At 39.4% G+C, this 26321-nt stretch overlaps 1 protein-coding gene across 3 annotated transcripts in view; it reads left to right on the top strand.

Moving 5' to 3' along the window:
• The window catches only part of STK11 (serine/threonine kinase 11), a 179057-nt gene that overhangs the window by 75207 nt on the left and 77529 nt on the right, over nucleotides 1–26321 (top strand). For all 3 annotated transcript variants that reach the window (XM_069102023.1, XM_069102024.1, XM_069102025.1), the window contains exons 3-5: nucleotides 19641–19730; nucleotides 22197–22329; nucleotides 22556–22692. In XM_069102023.1, coding sequence (XP_068958124.1) covers nucleotides 19641–19730; nucleotides 22197–22329; nucleotides 22556–22692 — 360 coding nt within the window. The remainder of the gene's footprint in view (nucleotides 1–19640; nucleotides 19731–22196; nucleotides 22330–22555; nucleotides 22693–26321) is intronic.

The following is a 26321-nucleotide window of genomic DNA, read 5'->3' as shown; positions in this document are numbered from 1 at the left end:
CCATTGCAATAAGTTTTCTCTCCTAATTATTGGATTATTCCATTCTGGACTGTTTAAAAGTCAAAACGGGTCCTGAGAATCCCTTCCTTCTCTCTAAATCAGTTATCATCCAGTGGCTCACTGAGAACCTTGTTTTTATTTGTAATTCACAGGAATGTCCCCTGTGATGTTCCTTTCAGTGGCCTCTGGCCCAGAAAAGACCTTGGCAGTTGGAAGCATGTCATTCCTCTGGAATGTACAACCTTGCTTTTCAAGTTTAAATTGTTTCCTTTCAGAAAGGGAGTCGGGGTATTTCTTGAAATTCTGCCCTCCCATAGGCAAATTGCCCTTTCTTGTTTTTTGTTTCTTTTTTGTTGTATAACATTCTTTCATTTTTTAGCAGATTTTGCAGTTTTCTAGATGGCCACACCATCCCAAATATTTAAAACATATTTTAGTGCAGTGACTTGTATATGGGATAGCGCTTGGTTCTTCTTACCTAATTCTTCTGAATCTCTGTACCCAGTGCTTGACCAGGCAGTTTGGTAATGCTGGGCTCTCTGGAGTGTGATCTTTGACTTCCTCTCCTTTGTTCCTACTTGGCTGCCAAGTGCTCATTCTTTGCTGCTGGTTAGCAGGGAAGCTATGATTTTTAAGCTGAATTGGTTGTTGCATCCAGATTTAGCCTTAGGAGGGAGCAGTGATAAGTAAGGAGATGGGCAAATGGAATCTTTCTGGATAACACTTAGTTTGAATTGTTAATAGTACTTAGAGGGCATCTGAGTCATAGTGGTGCAATATTTGGGCATCAGGTTAAACTTATTTGACTTTATGGCACTTTTAGTTTTTGAGACTTAGGATTTTTATTTAGTCAGAGAATTCTATAATTTGAGCTGAAAGACAACTTTGAGGTTTTCTGGGACAAGTTTATGACTGAAACCTGAATGTCTTCTAGATTGGGGACAGGGGGGTGTCTATTCAGAATCAGAGAAAAGAACTTTAGAGATAATCTAATTCAACTACCTGTTTTACAGATGAGAAAACAGAACCAGAGAAAATTCTGAAATCGCCCAGTTATTTCACTGGAGTTCTGCATCTTGAACTAGATTTCCTGACTTTAGCGTTCTGCTCTTTTATTTCCATATGATGCCTGCAGTCAATTTCTGATTAGCCACATGTAGACTCTTCATTTTGTAGAATCTGCAGCAAACTTCCTATCTTGCAGATTCTTCTCTCTGCCCTTCCTTGTACTCCTTCATCTTCCCCCTACTGATGTGTGCTAAGAAAATACAAATTAAAATTTTAAATTCATTTTTAGTTTTCAACATTCACTTTTAATTCACTTTTATAAGATTTTGAGTTCTAAATTTTCTCCTGTCCCTTCTCTCACCCCTCCCCAAGATGGTATCAGTCTGATATAGGCTATATATACATGTACAATCATGTTAAACATATTTCCTGTTGTGAAAGAAGAATCAGAACGAAAGGGGAGAACCATGAGAAAGAAAAAAAAAGAAAATAGTATGCTTTGATCTGCATTCAGACTCCATAGTTCTTTCTCTAGATGTGGATAGCATTTTCCATCAGGAGTCTTTTGGAATTGCCTTAGAAAGCTCATTGCATTGCTGAGAAGAGCTAAATCTGTCAAAATCAGTCATCGCATATGTTGCTATTACTGTGTACAATGTTCTCCTGGTTCTGCTCACTTCACTCAACATCGGTTTATGCAAGTCTTTCAAGGCTTTTCTTAAATCTACCTACTCACCATTTTTTATGGAACACTAGTATTGCATTACATTCATATACCACAACTTGTTTAGCCATTCCCCAATTGATGGGTATCTCAATTTCCAATTCTTTGCCACCACAAAAAGAGCTGCTAAAAATATTTTTCTACATGTGGGTCCTTTTCCTTTTTTTTATGGTTATCTTTGGGATACAAACTTAGTAGTTTGATCAAAGGGTGTGCAGATTTTTATAGCCTTTTGTTTATAGTTCCAAATTGTTCTCCAGAATGGTTGGATTGGTTCGCAACTCCACCAGCAATGCATTAGTGTTCCAGTTTTCCCACATTTTCTCCAGCATTTATCATTTTCCTGTTTTGTCATGGTAGCCCATCTGATATGTATGATGGGGCACCTCAGAGTTGTTTTAATTTGTATTTCTCTAATCAGTAATGATTTAGAACATTTTTTTTTCATATGACCATATGTAACTTTAATTTCTTCATATGAAAACTTCCTGTTCATATCTTTTGACCATTTATCAGTTGGGAAATGGCTTGTATTCTTATAAATTTGACTCAATTCTCTATATATTTTAAGAAATAGGCCTTTATCAGAGACACTGGTTGTAAAAATTGTTTCCTAGCTTTCTGCTTTCCTTCTAATCTTGGTTGCATTGGGTTTGTTTGTGCAAACCCTTTTTAATTTAATGTAATCAAAGTTATCCATTTTGCATTTCATAATGCTCTCTATCTCTTGTTTGGTCATAAATTCTTCTGTTCTCCATAGATTTGACAGGTAAAATTTTCCTTGCACTCCAAATTTGCTTATAGTATCACCCCTTATGGCTATATCATGTACCCATTTTGATCTTATCTTGTTATACGGTATAAGATGTTGGTCTATGCCTAGTTTCTGACATGCTATTTTCCAGTTTTCCCAGCAGTTTTTGTCAAATAGTGAGTTCTTATCCCAGAAGCTGAAATCTTTGGGTTTATCAAACAGTGGATTACTATAGTCATTGACTACTGTGTCTTGGGTACCTAACGTATTCCCTTCTCTACCACTCTCTTAGTTGGTACCGAATAGTTTTGATGATTGCTGCTTTATAATATAATTTTAGATCTGTTACAGCTAGACCACCTTCTCTTGCATATCTTTTCATTAGTTCCCTTGATATTCTGTACCTTTTGTTCTTCCAGATGAATTTTACTATTTTTTTCTAGCTCTGTAAAATAAATTTGATTGATATGGCACTGAATAAGTAAAATAATTTGATAATAATTTAGGTAGAATTGTCATTTTTATTATGTTAGCTCTGCTTTCCTATGAACAACTGATATTTATACAGTTATTTAGATCTGATTTTATTTGTGTGAAAAATATTTTGTAATTGTGTTCATATAGTTCCTGAGATTGTCTTTTTTTTTTTTTAAACAATTGGGGTTAAGTAACTTGTTCAAGGTTACACAGCCAGTTATTTCTGGGTGTGGTGCTAAGTATCTGAGCCCGGATTTGATCCCAGGTCATCCCGACTCTGGAGCTGGTGCTCTTACTCACTGTGCCATCTGGCTGCCCCTAAGCAATTGGGGTTAAGTAACTTGCTCAAGGTTACATGGCCAGGTGTTTCTGGGTGGGTGCTAAGTGTCTGAGCCTGGATTTGATCCCAGGTCATCCCGACTCTGGGGCTGGTGCTCTTACTTGCTGTGCTACCTGGCTGCGCCTCTGAGATTGTCTTGGCATGTAGACTCCCAAATATTTTATATAATGCAAACTAATTTTAACATTCCTTTAAGTCAGAACAACAACAAAAATTAAAGACAATTGCTAGCAAGAATTATGAAATTACTTTCAAAACCAAATGTAAACATTTTAAAATTACTTACTATTTTGTATTATCCATACTGTTGGTCTTCTCCACAAGAATGGAGAAACAGAACCAGAGATCTAGCTTACCTTACCTGGCCTCCCATTACTTTGCTTTTAAGTCAGCATAAATAACCTGCCATTCTAGATCTCTTTATCTTCGTTATTTTAGAATGCAAAAACTCTGAACTATTATCAGATTCTGTCTTGGGAATTTTATTTCTAAGTGTTCTGTTGATGCCACTCTGTACATGTTTTCTCCTATTATAGAGAAGATATCTGCTCAACTCAGATGCTCTCTAAGTTAAGGGAATATGTCTCTTAGAAAGAACAAATAGTAATGCTTTTCAATGACTTGGAGGCCAGAAGGAGTGCATGATGCTGTTGAGTTAGTTACTCCTGGTGGTTCATTTTGACCATGTCATCATATACAGCAACTGTCCGTTGTGGTAGGTGATAGGGGTGAGAAGGCAATATGAGAAACAGAGCTTGGTGTCAAGAAACTGACATTCTGCTGGGGAGGGAGGATAAAAAAATGTAAACACATAAATGTATATGATCATATATAATAGTAGTCACCACTAACAGCTAGTTCAGAAAATAGGAGGAGGCCCGTGAGTTTATCCTTAAAAGAAGTGGGAGTTTCTAGGAAATTTGAAAGAAATTGCTTTTTTTATATTTGTGCTCATAGGAGAATTTATGTGACCAGTTGTAGAAAGACCAAATTATGGAAGGATATACATTTTTTAGTCTCCCATTTGGAGGAATCAACCTTCGTCTTTTTCTTCATTTCCGGGACCAGTCCAATTCAAGAAATCAATTAAACATTTATTAAGCACCTACTATAGACTAGACACTGTACTAAGCAACAGGGATACAATTAATAAAAAAGAAAGATGGTCCCTGCCCTTAAGGAGCTTACAGTCTAAAGCAGGAGATAACATACAGAAGGAGGCAGGAAAGGAAGGGGAGATGGAACTGCAGGGGTACCTAGTGCAGGGGCATCTTCTGTGGAGTTGAAAACAGGCAGGGCATCAGAAGCCATTTGGAATGAGCTCATATAGGTTCCAAGATTCAAACTCAGGTTTCCTGACTCCACTTTTTTTTTTTAAGTATCCCCATTTCTTGTGGAGAAGATAGAAAGATATAGACTAGATGGTAATACAATCAGATGGATTCAGAACTGGCTGGATGGTAAGCCTCAGAGGGGTTGTTTATAGTTCATTGTCAGTGTGGCAGATGTGGAAGGACCCCAGGGAAGGGCACTTGGTCCTATGCTGTTGATTATTATCACAAACTTGGATAAAGCACATCTGGTCTACTCATCACATTTGAAGATGGCATAAAACTGAGAGGGAGAACTAGCACACTGAATGACAAAACCAAGGTTCCATAAGATCTGTAAAGGAGATCATAGGAATAAATCTGGTAATTCATTAAGAATAATTCTAAAGTTTGGTATTTGGGTACAATAAAACCCAGCATCAATATAATTTGAGGACAGCATTGATTGAAAAAAGATCTGGGGGTTTTAGTGGACCCACATGTTCAGCATGAGTTAGCAGTGTGTTGCAGTGGCCACAAACACTAATGCAATCTTGGGCTTCCAGGAATATGGAAGTAATACCCCTTTTCTTTTCCCTTTTCAGATCTCATTTGTAGTGTTATATTAATTTGTGGGGACCATGTTTTAAGAATGACATTGATAAACTAGATAGTGTCCTGAGGAGAGCATCCAGGATGATGAAGGACTTTAATTTGTGCCATATGAGGATAAGCTGAAGGAACTGGGCATGTCTAGCATGAAGAAAAGAGGAGGAGCGAGTAGACTTGTTCTGTTTGATTCTAGAGAATTGAACCAGGAATGTTGGGAATGGAGGCAGGAGGTGGAAGGAAAAGGAAGGAATTGCCAATAGGCCAGTTTAGGTTTGATACCAGGAAAAACTTCTCAGCAGTTAGGTTTCCCAAAGTGGAATGGGCTCCCTTGAGATGAGATGGATTGCCCAACCTTGAAGTTCTTTAGGCAGAGGCTGGATAACCATTTGTTGAACATGCTATAGTGGGAGTTCCTTAATGTATGTGTTGGAAAAGATAGCCACTGAAGCCTCTTGCAGATTCTCAGATTCTTTATTCTTTAATTCAGTGAGCTTTGGGGTCAGTCATTCAGCAAATATGAAGTACTGCCTGTTACAAAGTGACAATTTGGCCTAGTGGGTGAAGAGTGCTGAGCTTGGAGTTGAGAAGACTAACTTCATAGTCTGCTTTGGTTTCTTGATAACTATGTGACCCTGGACAAGTCACTTAGCCCCTTAGGATAAAAGGCCAATTTGTCTCTATTAGTTTCCTAGGACTTCTTGCCATAAAGTCATAGACAAATAGAAGGAGTTTCCACTCTAGGAGTTCCTCCTGTGCTGATTAAATATGATCCTTTGAGCATGACTAGTATGATCTGTTGTCGTGTGCAAAGCAATGTGCCAAGAGCCCAAAGATTAGCTAAATTATAGACCCCATTCTCATGGTATGGATGGCACAGAATAACTAGGGCTTGTTGCCAGCATACTTTTAGCCAGTGACATTCTCTAATAACAATAGAGGCTTCCTCTCTCATCAGAGAGCCTTCTTCTGTAAATTGGCCCTATTACAGGCCTTCTTTGCCTGTAATTGTAGTAGTGTGTTGGACCCTTTTATCAAGTTAGTGTCATAATCTCACCTGGCACTCGCTAGCTTTTGATAAACACTAAGTGTTTCTGCGAGGAAGGCTCTTTTGGCAGCAGCTACAATTTTTCTTGTTTATGTGTCTTACCTAGGAAAAGTCAGTATTCAAAGCAGTAAGTTTGTAAATTATGAGCTCTGATATTATGCTGTAGAAGGGACACACAATTCCAACAAAACACCTTCTATTCCTGTATTTCAGAGACAGATCTTGTGTCATTAAAGAATGGACCAGATAACAATTTGTTCTTTCTCTGATTTCTGTGGATTAAAGTAGGAACATGCTGTTCAGTTTAGAGGAACATTTGGAGAACTTGGCTCTTCACCATTTCCTTGAGTGCAGTTTGGCCCAAGTAGTTCTTCACTAGTTCTTCAGCCTTTTCCTTGGGAATAAACTGACTTTGGAAGTGCTCAAGGGTCAGATTCAAAAGATCTGGTCATAGGAGCAATGGTCAAACCACTCCTGTCTCATCTGTCATGGCCTGTTTCTTGTGAACCCTTGATGTTGCCTAATAATGACCACTTTCTTCTGTGACCGCCTGAGCAAAAACCACCCTTAACAGTGTCACCACAGGTTGCTATCAGAGTTAGAGGGCCACAGTTTACAAAAACAACCTTTTTGTCCCCTTTGGAAAGGGGAATACTTGGCGTGTCTTTTTCTTTTCCATTGGCCATGAGTGATTTCCTTGTTCATTTTTGCAGATTTACCGAGTACAGTGAGATGGAATTCATTGGCACCTGGAAACTCACATTCATTTAAAGTAACTGAATGTTCTTTTATTAACTCTTTACCTATTATTAAAGGTTTTAATTCCATTATATAGTATTTGTTCTTTTTCAGTGGAGAAGGCGAAATAATATATATTTACACACATTTCTCAATGGTATAGTCACGTTTAATTCTTAAGTTAAACTAGTGTATATTGGGATCTGTGCCTTACCTTTTGAGGATGACATAGGGGACAGTGATGCCCAGGCCATATTGTGCCCTTATTACCTCATTTAGAAGCAGGAACCTAGGGGCTTGCTCAGCTACATAGAATCATAGAGTCCCAGAATTGGAAGGGACCTTAGAAGTCATCCATTATTCCTGACACTTACCATATCCTTTACTGCAATATCCTTGTAGTGGCTATTGAGGTATCTCTGGGAGCTTGTTTCCTCTGTTATTCGCCTTCATTTCTTTCTCTCGTCTTCAGTCTCTCCTCATCCACTGGCTCCATCCCCAAGCCTCCCTCCTTATGTGTCCATGTCTCCAGGCTTAACTTTCACTTGACCCTGCCATTCCCTCAAACCTGTTGTCTTGTAAATCCTTATTTTCAGTCATAGTTCTGGAAAGAGTTATTTGTGTTTATTGTCTGTTTTCTCACCTCTCACCTCTGAATCCTATGTAATCTGGCTTCCAACCCCATCAGTCTCTATGAAACTGCTTCCTCCAAAATTACTAATTAAACTCTGCTAAATCCAGTGATCTTTTTGAAAAGGTTTTGTTAAAGGTTTTTTTCTTTTGTTTTGTTTTTGTTTTCAATTAAGAAATATTTATTTTCTCTTCCTCCCACCTCCCCCTTTGGGGAAAACAAAAAGAACAAAATCCTTGTAGTCAGGGAAAATATTGTTACACTGTACTGGTCCAAAAATATACTCCTCATTTTGCTGTGTGAGTTGTCGTGGCCTTTTCTCATTCCTCATCCTCCTTGACCTTTCTGCAACTTTTGACATTGTTGACCTGCCCCCTACCCTCCTCCACTATGGACACTCTTCCCATTGTCTTCTGCAATGCTAGTCTTGAGTGTGGTGCTAAGTATTGGAGCCCGGATTTGATCCCCAGGTCATCCCAACACTGGGGCCGTTGCTCTTACTCACTGAGCCACCTGGCTGCCCCTAAGCAATTGGGGTTAAGTAACTTGCTCAAGGTTACATGGCCAGGTGTTTCTGGGTGGCTGCTAAGTGTCTGAGCCCGAATTTGATCCCCACGTCAACCCGACACTGGAGCCTGTGCTCTTACTCGCTGTGCTACCTGGCCGCCCCAATATATACTATTTTCTCCTGAACTTATCCTTTCTCCAGATTTATTCCTTTCTTTTGGTAATACATTACACCATCCTTCCCAGTCATTCAGGCTCATAGTTTTGGAGTCATCCTTAGTTCTTTTCTCTCCCTCAACTACCATAATGCAGTTGCCAAGTCTTGTCAGTCCTTGCTTGATAACATTTCTTATATTTGTCTCTTTTTATCTATTCAGATAGTGTCTGTCCTAGTTCAGACCCCCCCTACTCCAGGCATATAAATTTCTGATGACCTCTTGTATCCTGTGCTCCAAACTGTATGTATTCCCTGGGTCACCCAGTGGACAGTGCTGAATTTAAATTACAACACCTCTGCAGTAGAACATGCTTGATTACTTTTTTTATGTTGTCATTAGGATTTTGGTACTTCTCAAGTGTGATATCAGCCAGTGTGCATGATCAAAGAATCCTGTTAAAAAAATGTTAGGCCTTACCCATTCTAAAATACCCCTGGGCTGTCATGATGCTAGATTTTAATCACAGATACCTTTCCCTCAAAGATAATTTCCCATCCTGGGATGTGGAGACACCCTGAACAAAATGGTCCATTTTATTACTTGACCTGTTTCTACCCCTGTGCCTGAAACTAGTCTCCTCTTTCTCAGTTCTCCTAGTCGTATATTTTCCTTTCTTATTTGACTTGGAGTCCCTCAGTTTATATGTCCCTTTAGAATCTGCTTTAGTAATTATCTGCCTAATTCAGTTCAACATATTTCTTAATCAACTCTCTGCTAGATTCTATGCTAGATATTTCAAAAATATAAAGATGAAAAATGGCAGCCTTTGTCCTTAAGGAGACTACAGTCTATCAAGAATAATATGATGCATACACAGATAAGTATAATATAAGTTAAAATGGGATAGAGTAAAGGAAAGAGCCTTACAGAATGCTCCAGCAAAATGAAATGGTTGGGGGGAGGTCTCTTTTCCTGGGGAGATCAGAGAAGATTTCATATAAGAGGTGGCACCAGAATTGTTAGTATGCCTGAATACACAAAAGTTGATGAGCACTGCATGGGGATTTGGGGGTGGAAGAGGGGCTAATAGTTGGGTTTAGTGTGAAGATGATGAGTGTAAGTTAACACTAGAAAGCTAAGTCAGGGATGAATTATGGTATTGCCTTGAATACCAGACTGAGAGATTGTATTTTATTTTGTGGGCAATAGGGAGCTACGTTCGACTTTTGAGCATTGGTGTGATATGGACTTACCCCTGAATGATATTATTTTATGACCACGTCAAGAGTGGAATGGAGAGGGAAAAGCCTGGAGGGAGGTCAGTTTATCAGAGAATTCTTTTCTATTGCCTGAAGTCAATTTGTCTGGGACATCTAAAACTTGTAGCACAATCCTGATGAAAAAACTTCATACCAGCAAGACAGCTGGTTTTCCTTAGGCATAGCCTGTTTTGTTTTTTTTATACAAATAATTTATATCTATCCACATAAAGCGGACTATGTTCCTTTTTTTTTTTTTAAAGTAATTGGGGTTAAGTAACTTGCTCAAGGTTACACGGCCAGTTATTTCTGGGTGTGGTGCTGAGTATCTGAGCCCAGATTTGATCCCCAGGTCATCCCGACTCTGGAGCCGGTGCTCTTACTCGCTGAGCCACCTGGCCGCCCCTAACTATGTTCCTTCTTGATAATGATATGGTTTGATCCTCTATGATATGGTTTGATCCTCTATGTTCATCTCCAACCAATACCCAGGCTCATTGACCCTCAGTGACTGCAGGGGGACTCCAGATGTGGCCTGAACAGGAGTGTCTCTCCCTCTCCTTCCCTTCCCCTCTCCCTTCCTTTCCTTTTCCCTCTCCCCCTCCCTCTCCCTCTCTCTCTCTTCCCCTCCCCCTCTTCCTCCCTGTCCCCCTCCCTCTCCCTCTCTTTGGCAAGCCTTAAAGGACAGATAGGAGTTCATCAAGAAAAAGGGGAATGGGAGAGGATGTTCTAGGTCTAGGGTACAACCTTGGATTGGGAGGATGGGGGATGCACCCTAGGCAAGTTACTCAGCCTTTCTGGGCCTTTGAGCACACCAGAGTTTCTTAGAATTCTTTTTTTTTTTTTGAGGGGGGAGATAAGGCAATCAGGGTTAAGTGACTTACCCAAGGTTACACAGCTAGTAAGTGTCAAGTCTCTGAGGCTGGCTTTGAACTCAGGTCCTTCTGACTCCAGGGCCAGTGCTCTATTTACTTTTTTTTTTTTAAGAATTTTTTTTTAAATTTTCAAACTTTAAATTGCTTGAAATCAATTATGATCAGACTGTTGTTCAGTCATTTTTCAGTCATGTCTGGCTTTTTGTGACCCCATTTGAGGTTTTCTTGACAAAGATACTGGAGTGGTTTGCTATTTCCTTCTCTAGCTCATTTTACAGATGAGGAAACTGAGGCAAACAGGGTTAAATAACTTGCCCAGGGTCACACAGCTAGTAAGTGTCCGAGGCCAGATTTGAACTCAGGAAGATGAATCTTTCTGACTTCAGGCCCAGCACTCTATTTACTGTACCACCTAGCTAGCTGCCCCTCAGAGTTTCTTTATCTTTAAAATGAGTGAGTTGAATTAGATGGTCTGAGGTTCCTTCTACTTTCATATCTCTGAAATGTAACAACCTGTGAATTTGATGTTTGAATACCATTTATCTTCATCCTAAGAGCAAAAAGAATACTGAAGTTCTGAGTTTAGAGGAAAATAATATCTGGCATATAGCCTTCACATTGGTAATTCTCATTAAAAAAAAATGAAAGGGAAACTATAGTGCTTGGGCCATTTTGTCAGTAGATATTTCCCAGTGATGGGCAGGTTTGGCCTTCTTTCTGTTTCTCAAAGAAGATATTTCATCTCTAATTTCCATACCTTTGCACAGAACTAGCATGGGTAGATGGAAATTGCAGGGAGGCAGATTGTAGCTCAGCACAGCAAGAATTTTCTAACCAAGCTGCTCAAGAATAGAATGGTCTGCTTTGTGGAGAAAGGAAGTGTGTCTTTGTCATTAGACATATCTCGAGGAGGGATTGGATACCCCTCCTACAGGAATGCCATAGAGATGGTTCCAGGATGGAAATATTTTACTGTTCAAATGATTGGATCAGAAGCAGGTGTATGGAAGATAAGCTTGATTTCAGACATAAAGAACTTGAGGTACTAATGGGACATGTAGGTGGAAATGCCCTGTAGTCATTTGGAAATGAAAGTCTGGAATTCAAAAGAAAAGATCAGGACTGGAGAAATATATTGTATGAGTGTCTATAGAGAGGTGGTAGTTGAAGGAGAGGGAATGAATAAGATTGCCAAAGGAGGTGGTATTTTAATAGATCGAGGATCTTACAAAAGTGATATTTTCTCCAATAATGAACAGCACAAACCATCCAGACCTTCCCATCCTGGATAGTTTTCATCTGTGCTCTTCACCACTCAGTGTGCTGGAGACACTCTTCATTTTCTGTCATCACATGGATGCTAATGGAGCATGTGAACTGCGTATCAGAAATCTCTTGCTGTCATCTGTAATTAGCCCTTGGTTTTTTTTCCATCTTCCTTTTTTTTGGTTTGCATACATTATGCCGCTTCTGCAAAATAACTTGTTTGTGAAGTGTTGCAACCTGCTTACACACACCATAGGCTTTTCCATTGTTCTGTTGTTGATCCTCACTCTCAGTTCTTTGGAATCTATTGCAGTGATTCTCAAACGTTTGGGCTTCAAGGTTGTAGGTGATGCAGTATGGGTCAGGAGCCAGGAAGATCAGAGTTCAAATGTGGCCTCAGACACTTAATAGCTGTGTCTGAGCACAGCTGGGCAAATTGCTTATCCTTTGTCTGTCACAACCTCTTCATTGAAAAATGTGGATGATAATAGCACCCATCTCCCATGGTTATTGTGAAGTTCAGGTGAGATAATATTTGCACAATACTTAGCATAGTGCTTGGCAGATAGTAGGTGTTTAATAAATGCTTGTTTTTTTCCTTCCTTTATACTCTTAAAATGTATTGAGGACCCTCCAAAAAGCTTTTTGTTAATATGGCTCCTATCTACTGATATTTTCTAGATCAAAAATTAAAACATCTTAGTATTGTTATAGAAATGTCTTTAACCTTGTGGGCTCCCTAGAAATGCTTTTGAGAGTGCCCAGGGTTCGCTGAGCCAGACTTTGAGAACTACTAGACTATAGTGTTCTATGATTTACAGCTGCCATCAGCAGAAAAATATTAGTATTAAAAATATGAACCTTTGTTTCAAGTTGAAGTTTATGCTCATTGAAAGAACTACACTTAACCAAAGGCAATTCAACATACTTTTCTTTTCCTGTGCATTTCTGGGCTCAGGTCCTTATCTGTTTGTAGTGTCTGTCCCAGGGATCTATTGATTTGTTCATCCACTGGCATTTCTTACATCTGAAAAATAGGCATCCTTCAGTCAGCTATTTTTTTCTGGCGTATAAGGAGCAAACTCTCCTCAATGACTATGAATCTTATTTAGGAATCTTTGTAGTGTTTTGGGCTTGATGCAATAAGCAAAATGCCATCTGCAAAAAGATGCATGTGGAGGAACTTCCCACATGTAGGGAATCCTTTTCAACTTGGATCCTCTGTACTGGATCAGCCCCATGAGGGAGTCACACAGCTCTGGTGAGCATATATTCCACTTTTATGCCATATTTGATCCTACTAGAGTGTTAGCTAACAAGCTTCTTTCTATGACATCCATCAACATATTTTAGCCTACTTTTTATGTTCATGAGAGAAACCTTGTTGGAAAAGAGCGTTTTCTCTCCTAGTTAAGATGCTTTAAAAAAAAAAAAACCCCAACCAAACCACTAAACAATAAGCATGAAAGGGATCTTGTATTTTCCATACCCATCAGTCAGTTATATCATTGTAAAGGTATTATTGTCTGCTAAAGAATATTACTTGTAAAGGGCTATCTCTTCCTCTCTGGAGGATTTCCCTGCATTGGTAGATTAGTCCCATGAAAATTTTGTGTAGCCAGGAAAGTAGGCAAAGGGTCCAGAGCCATTGCTCTTTTCTGTTGCCCCTCCTCCCACCCACACTCCCCCCCCCCTTTTTTTAAAGTAATGTTTAAGTCAGTTTTTTGGTTAGTTGGTTTTTTGATACTTTTTCCCCTTTAATTTTAATGTACCTTGTGGAATTGATTCCTTGGTTCATTAAAAGTTATGTGATGCCTAGAATGAACTTTCTCTGTTTTTCTGTGATCTAATTTAGCTGTTTTCTCCATGTTTGCATATTCATTATTATTTTTTTTAATGTTGTAAATTTATTGGCATTTTTTTGGGGGGGGAGACAATTGGGGATAAGTGACTTGCCCAAGGTCACAAGGCTAGTTTTTGTGTTATGTGTCTGGTCACATTTGAACTCAGGTCCTCCTGACTCTAGTGCTGGTCCTCTATTCACTGCGCCACCTAGCCACCCACTTATTCATTATTATTTCCATTATTGACACAGTACTGTAACATTAGAGTCCGAATGTGGTGGTTCTTCTGTCCTTCATGGTAAAAAGATTTTGTTACAAAAGTCTTGCAGAACTTTTAAATTTTCCATCCTCCTAATTTCCTCCTTAAATGCCCTAAGGATGACTGCTTATTTGGGTCTCTTGCCATACTTTCTTTAAACTTGTTTTTCCTTCAGCATCTTTTCAGTGTTTTATAAGGCATTACAGTTTATAATTTTCCACACTTCTCCAGTGAAATTTTGTAGGTGACTATATTCCAAACTGGTATTGCTCTTTATTGCCATATCTCTCACTTGATAAAGAAATAAGGTTATTTCTGGCTAAGGTAGTTTCTTACCTCTTTGGGTCTTCTCATTATGGCAGCTGATTTTGATCAGTAAAACTCCCATAAGAAATTATTTTAGTTGATACTTTCCTCTATCCTTTTCCCATTTTTTAGCATCAGTGATATTTTTAAATAGGTCAAGTTGAAATTGTTATAATTGCATTTCCTGCCTTTTTCACTGGTAGACTTGCTACTTGGTGATGAATTCATTGGCCATGGCAACTTATGAAACAAAGACACATGAAACAGCCACAAAGTGGCTGTCAGTCTTATGATGCCTATCTCTTTTTCTGCAATGACAGTGGCAGAGTGGTGAGAAAGGTAGTAAAAAGTGCTAGAATCACTAAATTTATTTTGGAGGGGTCAGGCAAGGCAATTGGGGTTAAGTTACTTGCCCAAGGTCACACAGCTAGTAAGTGTCAAGTGTCTGAGGTTGGTATTTGAACTCAGGTCCTCCTGATTCAAGGACCAGTGCTCTTATTCACTGTGCCACCTAGCTGCTCCTAGAATCACTACATTTCTAAAGACAATAACCATAGCTCTTAGAGCTAATAATTGAGTTAATACTGTTATCTTAAACTGAGCTTTCAACTCACTCTAATTATGAGATTCATGTCTAGTGACAAGTGAGTAGACATACTACTAGAGGAACTGATTCATCTCAATCTTGGCATTCTCACTATAAACAAAGACAGAAGAAAGAAGGAAATGTTATTTAAATTAAAGGCTAGTTCACAGATTTTCTTTGGAAAGGTAAAGAAATTGGCTGAGTTGGTTTCTTAGTGGGGACAGAAAAGGCATTTCTATAGCACCTCCTATGTGCTAGGTGTTATTCTAAGCACTTTACAAATATTATCTCATTTGATCCTTGCAACAACCCTTCAAGGTAGGTGCTGTTATTATTCCCATTTTACAGCAGAGGAAATGAAGCAAATGGGTAAAGTAATTTGCCCAGTGTTGCACAGCTAGTAAGTATGTGAGGTTAGATTTGAACTCAGGTCTTCCTGACTCCAGGCCCAGTGCTCTATCCACTGCACCACTAGCTGCCTCCATATAATGTATTTAAAGACAATAAGAAGCATTCTTTCATCAGACATTTTATCATCTTGTCTTGTGCCTGTGATAAGTATTTGCAAAAAGACCACTGTAAAATATTTGAACTTGTGTACCAACATTTTTTGTAGAATAAAGAAGCATTAGTGAGAATGTGATTAGACCTTCCAGATAAAAATAAAGATATACTTTGATGCTATGTGACTTGAGTATGAATGTGGGAATAGATAAGGATGGTGAGAAATATATTAGAAAACATAGATCCAGGAGTAAGGAGGATTGAGTAAGGCCAAAGACCTGTAAAAGTTTCGTTCTTCCAAGTCATGAATACTTTCATGATTTATATATATATATATATATATATATATATATATATATTAAGCAATTGGGGTTAAGTAACTTGCTCAAGCTTGCTCTGAGCCCGGGATTCTATCTCCAGGTCATCCCGACACTGGAGCTGGTGCTCTTACTCGCTGAGCCACCTGGCCGCCCCTATGATTTGTATTTTCAAGATTCAGAAGGTGTTGGGGTGGCCAGGTAGCACAGCGAGTAAGAGCACCGGCTTCAGTGTCAGGATGACCTGGATCAAATCCGGGCTCCAACACTCAGCACCACACCCAGAAATAATTGGCCTTGTAACCTTGAGCAAGTTACTTAACCCCGATAGCTTTCTTAAAAAAAAAAAAAGATTCAGAAGGTGCTGAACATAGTGAGCCATCAGTCAGTATCACAAAAAGTGAAATTAACTCTTTTTTAATAGATAGGAAACTACTTGTTACTCACTTGATATTCATTCTTGAATCAGCTGTCTATAGTCAGACTACTGACTTCTTAAAACAAAGATCAAAATTATTACAGAACTAGGAGATAAAAATAAAAAAAAATTATTGGATGCCCTTGTTCATCTGGGCTGACCTATGTTACTGTTTTTACTATCGATCAGATATAGGAGAAAAGAAAGGGTATGGACAGATTACAATTATTTCATGTAGAATTTTAACTGAAGTAAATTAGTTGCCATAATGAGGAGGCTAAAAAAGCCTAAAATTTTCTAAGCAATCTTTTGATTGGTTTATAAACATGTTTGTAAACTCTTTTACTCCTGTGGGAAAAGTTGATGTAAGATGATGAGCAGAATCTCCTCATGAAAGCAGTGCAGGGTAAAAGCATTTTAAAGCAAGTTTGGTGAAAGATCTGATTAAGCATAGTTATTATAATGGAATTTAAGGATGAAAATAACAAGAAAAAGCAGTTGGAAAAGTTCTGCAAAGATTGTTATAAACAACTGTTTTCACCTTTAAGTTTAATAAAGTCTAACATCACAGTCCTAGATTTGTTTCTAGAGGAGATACATGCTTTAGGTGACACAGTTGTAAGGACAAGAAGGGATAGATTCTCAAGAAGATAAGAAAGGCATGGAAAAAATCTGGTGCCTAAAGAATGGCAGCCTGAAGAACATCACTTACCACTTACCCGTATGGCTACCTTTGTAAAATTTCTGTGAGGACAGTCTATAAACATATCAAGGACATTCCCAGAGAGGATATTGGTAGGAAACAGGCTTTCAGAAGCAGTATTCCCCATTGGACCACATATTTATCATTAAATTGTGAACTGAAAGATATAGGAAATGTAAGATTTCATTGTGCTTTTTTTGTTTATTGATTGTAAATAAGCATTTGATTGAGTAGAGTAAAATGCCATTTTAAGATTCCTTCCTAACAGGGTATAGATATTACAGATAATGTTATTAGACAACTCTCTAAACATTAATATCAAGGGAGGATTAAGGTAGGGAGATAATATGTGAACAATCAAAAGGTTTTTCTCCACTATCATAGAGGAGATCCAGCATGGGGTCCAAGTTAAGGAAGGGATTCTCTGTGGATAGTGAGGTCTTACAGAACTTCTCTTTGCAGATGACACCTTGTTGATTGAATTAAGCCCTTGAGGAGACTTAATAATAACTCAAGAGTTTGGTTTAACCATCTACACAGGAAAAACCAAATAGTTTGAAAATCTGTAAGCCTTGTTCATCAGTGTATGTGCCTGAAATAGTGTAAATCACCAAAAGTCAAGCCTACAATTAAACTGATGGAGGATAGTGGGCTGAATGAATTGTCTTTGGCATTCACAGTTCTCCTTTAATAACTCCAGAGAGCACACTGTCTATCTCATACTCTTGTCATGTGATCCATTTATCATCTTTGTCGATCATATTCTTCTCTGACACCCTTTCCATCAGATCTCTTTAATAGCTCCTTATTTGTTATGTGTTAAGCCTGTTTAAATCTATTATGTGTCTTTACATTTTCCTTTGAGTAATACTAATTTTCTTTTTCATTTGGAGGGAAATGGAGATGTGTAAGATGGATGTGAGTAAGCTATGTGTCCAGCAGATATGATGGGTGCCTTCACAGTGTTAGTAGAAAATGAGGGATTTCCCAGCAGGCTAGATGGATTTGGTATGCTGAATTTATGGGAGGAGGGAGATAAGAGTCACATAGGATGGGTAGATTTGGATGTGTTATCATCTGTATCATTGTGGCAGACATTGGTGAGATCACAAGTCCATTAAAATGACTACCTTTCTCCTTCATCCTCCCCACCCCCACTCTCACCCCTCCCATTTAAAAAAAATTTTAGCTCTGTTTTTTCATTTTGACATTTTCTCTTGCAAGTTTAGTCAGTGGTCTGATTGTACATAGATGATTCAGCAATGACTTCCAGATGATTAAAGGAATTGTTTTTTATCTTAAAATTTAAATTCATTGATTCCAAAAGTTATTTGCTATTTATCATGTGCAGTGACCCTAAATACTTTTCTGAAGGGAGTATTCGTGACATGTGTGATCAGCAAGCTTTCAAAATCAGTTTCTTATTCCTGATCCATAGTTGCCAACTTGATTTTGTTTTCCTCCTTTTTCAAAGCTTTACATTGAAGTCACATGTAAAATTAGATGTTAATTTAACTTAGGGGGACTTACCAAGTTCTTCGTAGAATTTATTTCTTCATCCTCTGCAGCAGATGTTGAACTTTCTGCAAATGCTTCTCAGTATGGCAAAACAAGATGGCCAGATGTCTGGTAAAGTGACATTTCTATTACCTTCGTATGTACTATGAAACTGACTTTTTCAAGGAGTATTGGGAATCATGTTTCCATTTAGTTGTATGAACTTCCTTTTGTCTTATTCCTTTTAGAGAGAACAGAAAGATTGACATAGTTCAATTCTTCATGTACTATTATTATTTCTAAAAATCCTAGTTCTTTTTTTTTTGCCTTTTGGAGGGCAGTTGGGGTTAAGTAACTTGCCCAAGGTTACACGGCTAGTTTTTTTTTTGTGGGTGTTAAGTGTCTGAGGCTGGAACTGAACTCAGGTCCTCCTGACTCTGGGGCTGGCGATTTACGCACTGTGCCACCTAGGCCCCCCCCCCCCAGTTCTCCTTTCTGCTACTGTCACTGCAGAAACAGAAGTGACTTGCATAGGACTTCGAATTTTTCTTTCTTCATAGGTTGCAGTATCCAAAGAATTCATCCCCAAGTGGCCAGCTTATTGGTGATGAGCCTCCCTGGACTTCACTAGGCTTCTTGCAAAACAGACAGTCTATGGAAGAGTTTCTAGCATGATAGAGAAATCCTGGTACCACGCCACTGCAATGAGGCATTGGCATCGGCATCTAACTTGGTCGGGGGGACAGTGTATAGAGTCAAAGGCCCCGAGGGTGGGTTCTTTAGAGAATACCAATATTAAGGGGTTGAGAAGATGAGGAACCAATGAAAGGGCCATAGATGGCTCTTAAGTTGAAGAAGGAAGAAAGTATCTAGTAGGAGGGAGTAATCAGAAGTTGCAGAGATAATAATGCCAGAGATGCCAGGTTTTGGTTTTTATGTTCCCAGCACTTAACAGGGTTCACATATTAGTAAATAATAATTTACTTAGTAAATGCTGGTTGATTGGATTTGGTACTTAAGAGGTCACAGGTGACCTTGGGGCATATTCATTAGAGTTATGTGTAGATAACTGCATGTGGTTGAGAGGACATGGAGATATTGGATACTGAGCAGCTTTCTGAAGCTTAGCAGTGAAGGACAGCTACTGGTACAGTAGCTGGATGAGTTGGAGAGATTAAGGGAAGATTTTTCAGTGTTGGAGAGACTTGATTCAGTAGAAGATACATGAGAGAAGAGGGCTTTACTTGGGAAGGAGGGATCCTTGAAGGAAGCTGTGGAGGATGGGAACACTTAACTTTTCTTTAATCGGATTAAAGAAATTTGAATAAGGATTTCTAAGAGATTAGTGAAAGAACAAAAATTCAGGGCCCCTGAGAAGTCCTTGGAGTTGAAATATACCATCATCCTCTCCAGGTGTTTACAGCCTAGCATTTGTACCAGTCACGAGCTGCCTGGGGTTGGTTTGATCTTTGCCCCTTTGTTTTCTTTAACTATGTCCCCACGTATATGGTGATGGAGTACTGTGTGTGTGGGATGCAGGAGATGCTGGACAGCGTTCCAGAGAAAAGATTTCCAGTCTTTCAGGCTCACGGGTAAGTCTAATTTCAGTCCCTCTATCCCTTCCACCTCCATACCTTGAGTTGATACTGTTTTCCTGAATTAACTTGACTTTGGCATATGTCAGCAAGACTTCTTGAAGACCAAATTTCCAAGAAGCACATCCTGATCTGGGTATACTTAGTAGAGACAGGGTGTTTCTTCAAGCAAGATCATCTCTCCATTACTGTCCTGGGACCAGGGCTCCATATATATAAAATAAATATTCCTTGTCAGTATCATTTAGCCCTGTATATATCTTGGCAAGGACTTTGAGTACATTTTCCATGGTTTTTTAATTAGTGAAGTCTTTAGGATCCTAGGCTTTAATCCATGCCTGTAGATTCTCCTCAGGCCTCTACTTGTACCGATTTATCCTGGAATCCTGGCTGTGCTGCTCTTTATGTGATGTGGTGGGAAGAGAGCTGGGATTCTAGACGACTTAAGAGTTGTAGGGCCCAAGTTTGAGTCCTAGCCACCAAAGAGCTGTGGCTTAGGCAGGCAAGTCAACTACATCTCAGTTTCCACATTTGTAAAATTAAGTAGCTAATATTATATGATTTCATATGAGGAGAAGTGTTCTTCTCCTCACTACATATGTGTTCTATCCCTGTCAGGAAAAAAGGATAGAAATTGTTGGCTTATTGTGAAGGCACCTTCCCTGCCACATTCACCCCATGTACTAGCCTTTCCTAGTAGAGCAAAGAAAGACTTCATCCTGACACTGAATGGGACTTTCCTTCTCTGATGTTTCTTCATGTAGCTACAGTAATCCAGAAGAAAAGGAAACTATTCCCACCACGACCTTCAGTTCAGGGATTTAAGACTCTTAGGGATTTAAGAGTCTTGCTGATGAAATGCTGACCTTTTGACTGGAGGGGAGGCACCAGAAGAATTAAACTTGGACGAAAGATTATAGCACATACAGTTCCCTTGCTCCCCCCAACTTTGCTCTAGAGCCTGATGGATCACACTGTCCACGTGTGTGCCCTTTTCTTCCTAACAGCCTTCTGCAACCATGATCCTTGGTATCCTTAGCCTTTGGCAGAGCAGTTCCAAGGGGAAAAGCGACAGTTTCCTTTAATTTTGTGTAAAAGCAAAGGAAAGTCATCATAGATAGGCACATGCCTGGAGAGAAAGGACAGTTGTTATGGGGGAAATATATTAAAAAAAAAAGATATTTATTCCCTTTTCTCCTTCTGGGAAACAGAAGCCTGTTGACTTTTAATCCTACTTTTGTATTTCCTGGGGCTATCAACAAAGCTTTCTTCCAGTATTCTGCCTCTAGTACATGAAGTCCTAAAAGAGTTGAAGCAAATACAGCCTTTAACGTGACCATTCCTACCCATTTTCATCTTTGTTCAGGAAGTTGATGGTTGATACAGCATTAGCACCAACCTGCTCTCCAGGAATACCTCCTATTCTCTAGTTTATAGCAGCATCCTGAAGACCGGCCCCTTCCTCTTCCTCTAACAAGGAACTTTCTAGGGAACTTGGTATGACTCACTGTGGGAAGCTGGAATAGAGCCACCTTAGCTTCTTCAAAGCCCCTTGGCAAGGGAATTGTGACCTTAACTTTGCCAGTGAAGTCCTTGAACTTAGGGACTCTCTGAGCTGTGGAGAAAACTTTGACCTCTAGAAAGTTAGAGTGCCCAAGGAGAAAATGGCCAACGATGGAATTTGTATTCCCAACAAATTCTCAGCCATAGAACCTAGGCCAGTTTTGTTCAATACAGCACACACATACACTATGGGGCTTAAGGTTAAACAGAATCCTTTAAGCATATTTGGCATAGGAGGGGCGGAATGGAGGTGCTTAGATATTGAGAAGATCTTATTTTCCTTTGTAGTTATCAGGGCCAAAGTGGAAAGTGGCAAAATGAGTATGTACCATTAAAAATTTTTTTTTTTAACAAACAAAGAAGTGTTCCCTTAGCTCCCCTACTACCACTCATTTTATAGTCATCAGGTGAAAAGGACTTTCAAAAATAGACCATGGACACTAGAAAGGATTATAGGACATAGAACATCAGAGCTGGGAAGGATTTTCCAGATCATCAGTGTCAACCCCCTTGTTCAGAGGGAGCTCATAGATTTTTAGAATTTGAAACTGGAAGAAACCTTAAAGTTCCTTCAGCCTAAGCCCTTCATTTTACACATGAATAAACTGAGGGATTTACCTAAGTTCACACAGAGAATTAGTTGCAGAAGTAGGACTAAAACCCAAGTCTCTTAACTCCCAGTCCAAAATCTGAGACATGAGCAATTGCTCTCTGAAGGCAGCCCAGCCAATTAGCATCAAAAGCAGGGTTGGAGCCCCAGTTTTCATTAAACTTTTGTTCAGTGCTCCATAATGCAAGTGTGTACCCTTGGGGACCAGATGGGTCTGTTTAACCTTGATCTGAATGTACTTCATTTCCCTAATGCCCTTGTATTCTTTCTGTGTTTTGTATTCTCTATAGGTATTTCTGCCAGCTTATAGATGGGTTAGAATACTTGCATAGCCAAGGAATTGTCCACAAAGATATAAAACCAGGGAACCTGCTGCTTACAACCAATGGGACTCTAAAAATATCTGACTTAGGAGTAGCAGAGGTAAGAGAGAGAGAGAGAGAGAGAGAGAGAATGAGTGTGTGTGTGTGTGTGTGTGTCTGTCTGTCTGTCTGTCTGTGTGTGTGTGTTTCTTTTTGGCAGGCTGCCTCCAGACCTATCCTTATAGAAAGTGACACCTTTCCCATCACAGCTGTAAAGGTGGTATGGCAGAGCCACATTAATTTAAAAGTAAGGAGCTGATTTCTTTTTTTTCTATTTTCTGTTGTAGGCATTGCATCCTTTTGCAGAAGATGACACCTGCAGAACGAGCCAAGGGTCACCAGCATTCCAGCCACCAGAAATAGCCAATGGCTTAGACACCTTTTCAGGCTTTAAAGTGGACATTTGGTCAGCTGGGGTCACGCTGTAAGTGATTAAGTTCTCATCACCCAGACAGCAGAAGTGTTTAAATAGGACAGGATGATAGCCCATCAGGAATACTGTAGTGGGGCTCTCTGCACTGAGTAAGATGCCCCTTGGAGGGTCCTTTCAGCTCAGAAGTTGAATCCGTGAACCTCTCATGCTATTTCTGATAGGAAAATTGAGGAAAAGCTGGGAGAACACCTGACAAACAAGGAGCTCTCAGCTTTGGGCCTCAGAGGATGTAGGGCTGGATGGAATGAATACTTTTCAGAGTTCATCCTGAGAGACCTCCTGGACTGTGAGGAGTTAGAGATTAGGATGTTAAGTTAAAAGTACCTTTCAAATATAGAGAAAAAGGGCCTTAGAAAACAAGTTCAACTGTCTTATTTAACAGAAAGCCAGATTGAGGCCCAGAAGAGGTGAAGAAACATACTTGCCCAAGGTAACCCAGCAAACTTGTGGGAAAAGGTGGGATAAAGCCTATAAAGGGACAGGGTCCTCTTTGTGAGGTGTTCTTTTGAAAGGGCAGCTATATTGTATCAGGCCTATATATCTTACTGACTTGTTTATAGAATGCTGGCTATGCAATTGGGCCTTGAAGCCTGAGACAGTCTATTGAGCTTGCCCTAGTTTGCCATCCTCATCCCTAGCCAGTACAAGTAAAATGATTAAAGCAGCCTTATCAATATGTTTCACACCCAGCTGAGAAATAAACCAGCTCCTAAGTGGCTTATCAAGACAGCACACACCACACATCTCTCGTTATTTAATATGTCTGTAGCCCAAAACCCCTGGCTGCTTTTTTTGCTAACTCAGATGCTGACAGTTGGATAACCAACTAAGTTAAACTGTAATCATTGGGAACTTTAGGTTCATTCATAGAAGGGCTGAATTAAGGAATCAAATAAAGTCATAAGGTTTGAAATGAGGGATCTTTGGAACCAGAAGAAACCTTAGGAAATCATCCCTCATTCTACACAGAGGGGAAAAGCTTCCTTAAGGTCATATCTCTGTCCTTTTCCTCTAAATCTTGTTCTCTTTCCACTGTACCCAAGGGGATTAACCACACTAGTGTATTACCTTCTAAATTGTCTTTTTGAAGGCCTCAAACTGTCATTAGCCATATCTAGTCATTGTGACTTCTTGAAGTTGTGTGTTTGATGAGAGAACCTTGTGACATTTATTGTTGTTCAGTCATGTTTAACTCTTCATGACTCCATGGACACTGTCCGTGGAGTGTTCTTGTCAAAGATACAGGAATAGTGCACCATTTCCTTCTCCAGTGGATTAAGGCAAACAGAGGTTAAGTGACTTGCCAGATTTGACCTCAGGTGTTCCTGATTCCAGGTCTAGTGCTTTATTCACTGAGCCACTTGACTGTCTCTGACTTTTCTAGAAACTGTCTCCCAAGAGAGTACTGTGATAGAAACAAAGTTCTGTTGAAAAAACAGATTAAATTTAGGGAGTAGCAACCATATTATCGTCAACTCACCTTGCACTGTTTCCATATTCCCTAGGGTTTAAAAATATCAGGGTATTCCTTCAACAGTCATTAGTATTTACTTGTTTTCAAAACACTGTGCTTTGCACAGTGGGAAATCAGTATAGGAATAAGACATGCTCCTTGCCCTCATAGAGGTTATACTCTAACACATACACACACACGCACGTACACATAACACATTATACATATACATTATACATATAATATCTGTGTGTATGTATAATTTATTTTTAAGTGCATAGGGGGAATGCAAGTGCTGTGAGATAAGATTGGGGAGAAATTTAATTCTACCTAGGGTAAATCAGGGAATGCTTCATAGAAGAATGATGCTTGAACAGAATTTTGATGAATGGTTAGATTTGAGCAGGTAATTAGGGGTAGTATTCAAGACATGAGAAACAAACGTCCAGTCCAGCAAGCATTTATTAAGCACCTACGGTGTATAAGGCACTATTCAAGAGTCTGAATGCCTGGAATACAGAAACACAAATACCCTTGAGCTCAAATTCAACTTGGAAGAGCAATGTATAAACAGATAATGGGATACATGATCATCTAAGCTAGGAGAGTACTAATAACTAGGTTGCCCATAGGAGATGATATATCAACTCAGCCTTGAAGGAAGATAGGGGATTTTAAGATGGAGGTGAGGGCGAAATGCTTCCTTAGACCCCACATGCAAAGTTACAGAGCTAGGAAGATGGATTGTAGATTTCATGGGATGGTCAGTGGACACATTTAACTGAAACATAGAATGAGTGAAGTAGAAGAGTTCAAATGAATCTTGAAAGGTAGGCTTGACCTGTATTGTAAAGGGCTGTAAATGCCAAGCAGAGGAGTTTGTTTTTTATTTTAGAGGTCATAGGGACATGTTGAAGGTTCTTCTTTTTTTTTTTTTTGCTTTTTTTTGGAGGGCAGTTGGGATTAAGTGACTTGCCCAAGGTTACATGACTAGTTTTTGTGTTAAGTGTCTGAGGCTGGATTTGAGCTCAGGTCCTCCTGACTCCAGGGCTGGTGCTCTATTCACTGTGCCACCTAGCCACCCCGCTGTTGCAGGTTCTTGAGCATGAGAATGACATCATCACACCTGTGCTTTTTAATATAAAGACTATTTTGGAATCTCTGTGGTGAATGGATTGGAGAGGGGAGAGACTCCTAGCAGCCTATTATAATAGTATAGGTGTAACAGGAAATAAGGGCTTGAACTGAGGTGGTAACCATGTGAGTGGAGAAAAGGTGATGAATGTGAATATGTTTTAAAGACATTTGAATTGGGAAAATATGAGACATAGTTACTTTGATGGCAGCTGCTTAGTTTTCACATAATGAGGGAAGAAGTAAGATAAGAGTAGAAAGCTAGGTTTATGGTTATTTATTGGAGACCTTGAATGCTGGGCTAAAGTGTCTCTCCACTTTATTTGATAGGTTTTGGGAAGTCTTTGAAGGTCTGTGCTGTAGAATTATTCCCTTAAAAAGCTATGTAAGGTTGCATTAGCAGGATTAATGAGTCAGGGCAGTATAAGGTGGATTGGTTTGGAAGAAGAAGAACTGAGGGGGAGAACAATTAAAGAAGCCTTGTAACAAAGTAGGTGAGTATGTGTACTGTAGGAGGCTGTGGCCAACAGCAGCACGGGATGGGCAGGAACAAGAATGGGTTTAGCCACATAAATGGGACCATGACTCATATGTCAGAAGTAATGAGGGCCTGAATTACAGTAAAACGGACACTGATGATGATGATGATAAAAATAATAGCACTAGCTAGCGTTGACAGAGCACTTTAAGGTTTGCAGAGTGCTTTACACTATCTCTACAAATACTTTATCCTTAGGAGGTAGTTGTGATTATTAGCCCCATTTTACAGATTAGGAAACTATGGCTGAGGAAAATTAATTGACTTGCCGAGGATCACACAGCTAGTAAGTATCTGAGGCCAAATTTTCACTTTGGTCTTCCTAACTGTAGCACCTAGACGCTCATGTAAACAATATTGAAGCAGTAAGGTTGAGGCTAAGTTGGAGAAAGTGCCAGAGAGGCGAGTGTGGGGACAAGAGCTCTTAACCTTAGGTCTGTGAATTTGTCGAATAACTGTATTTCTTCCTATTTAGTTTCTTTTGTAGCCCTTTGT

The sequence above is a fragment of the Petaurus breviceps genome, unplaced genomic scaffold, assembly GCF_028583685.1.
Source record: "Petaurus breviceps papuanus isolate PSGF00001 unplaced genomic scaffold, PetGlider_PUasm1.0 523, whole genome shotgun sequence".
In the NCBI taxonomy this organism is placed as follows: Eukaryota; Metazoa; Chordata; class Mammalia; order Diprotodontia; family Petauridae; genus Petaurus; species Petaurus breviceps.
This window is presented reverse-complemented; position numbering and strand designations above follow the sequence as displayed.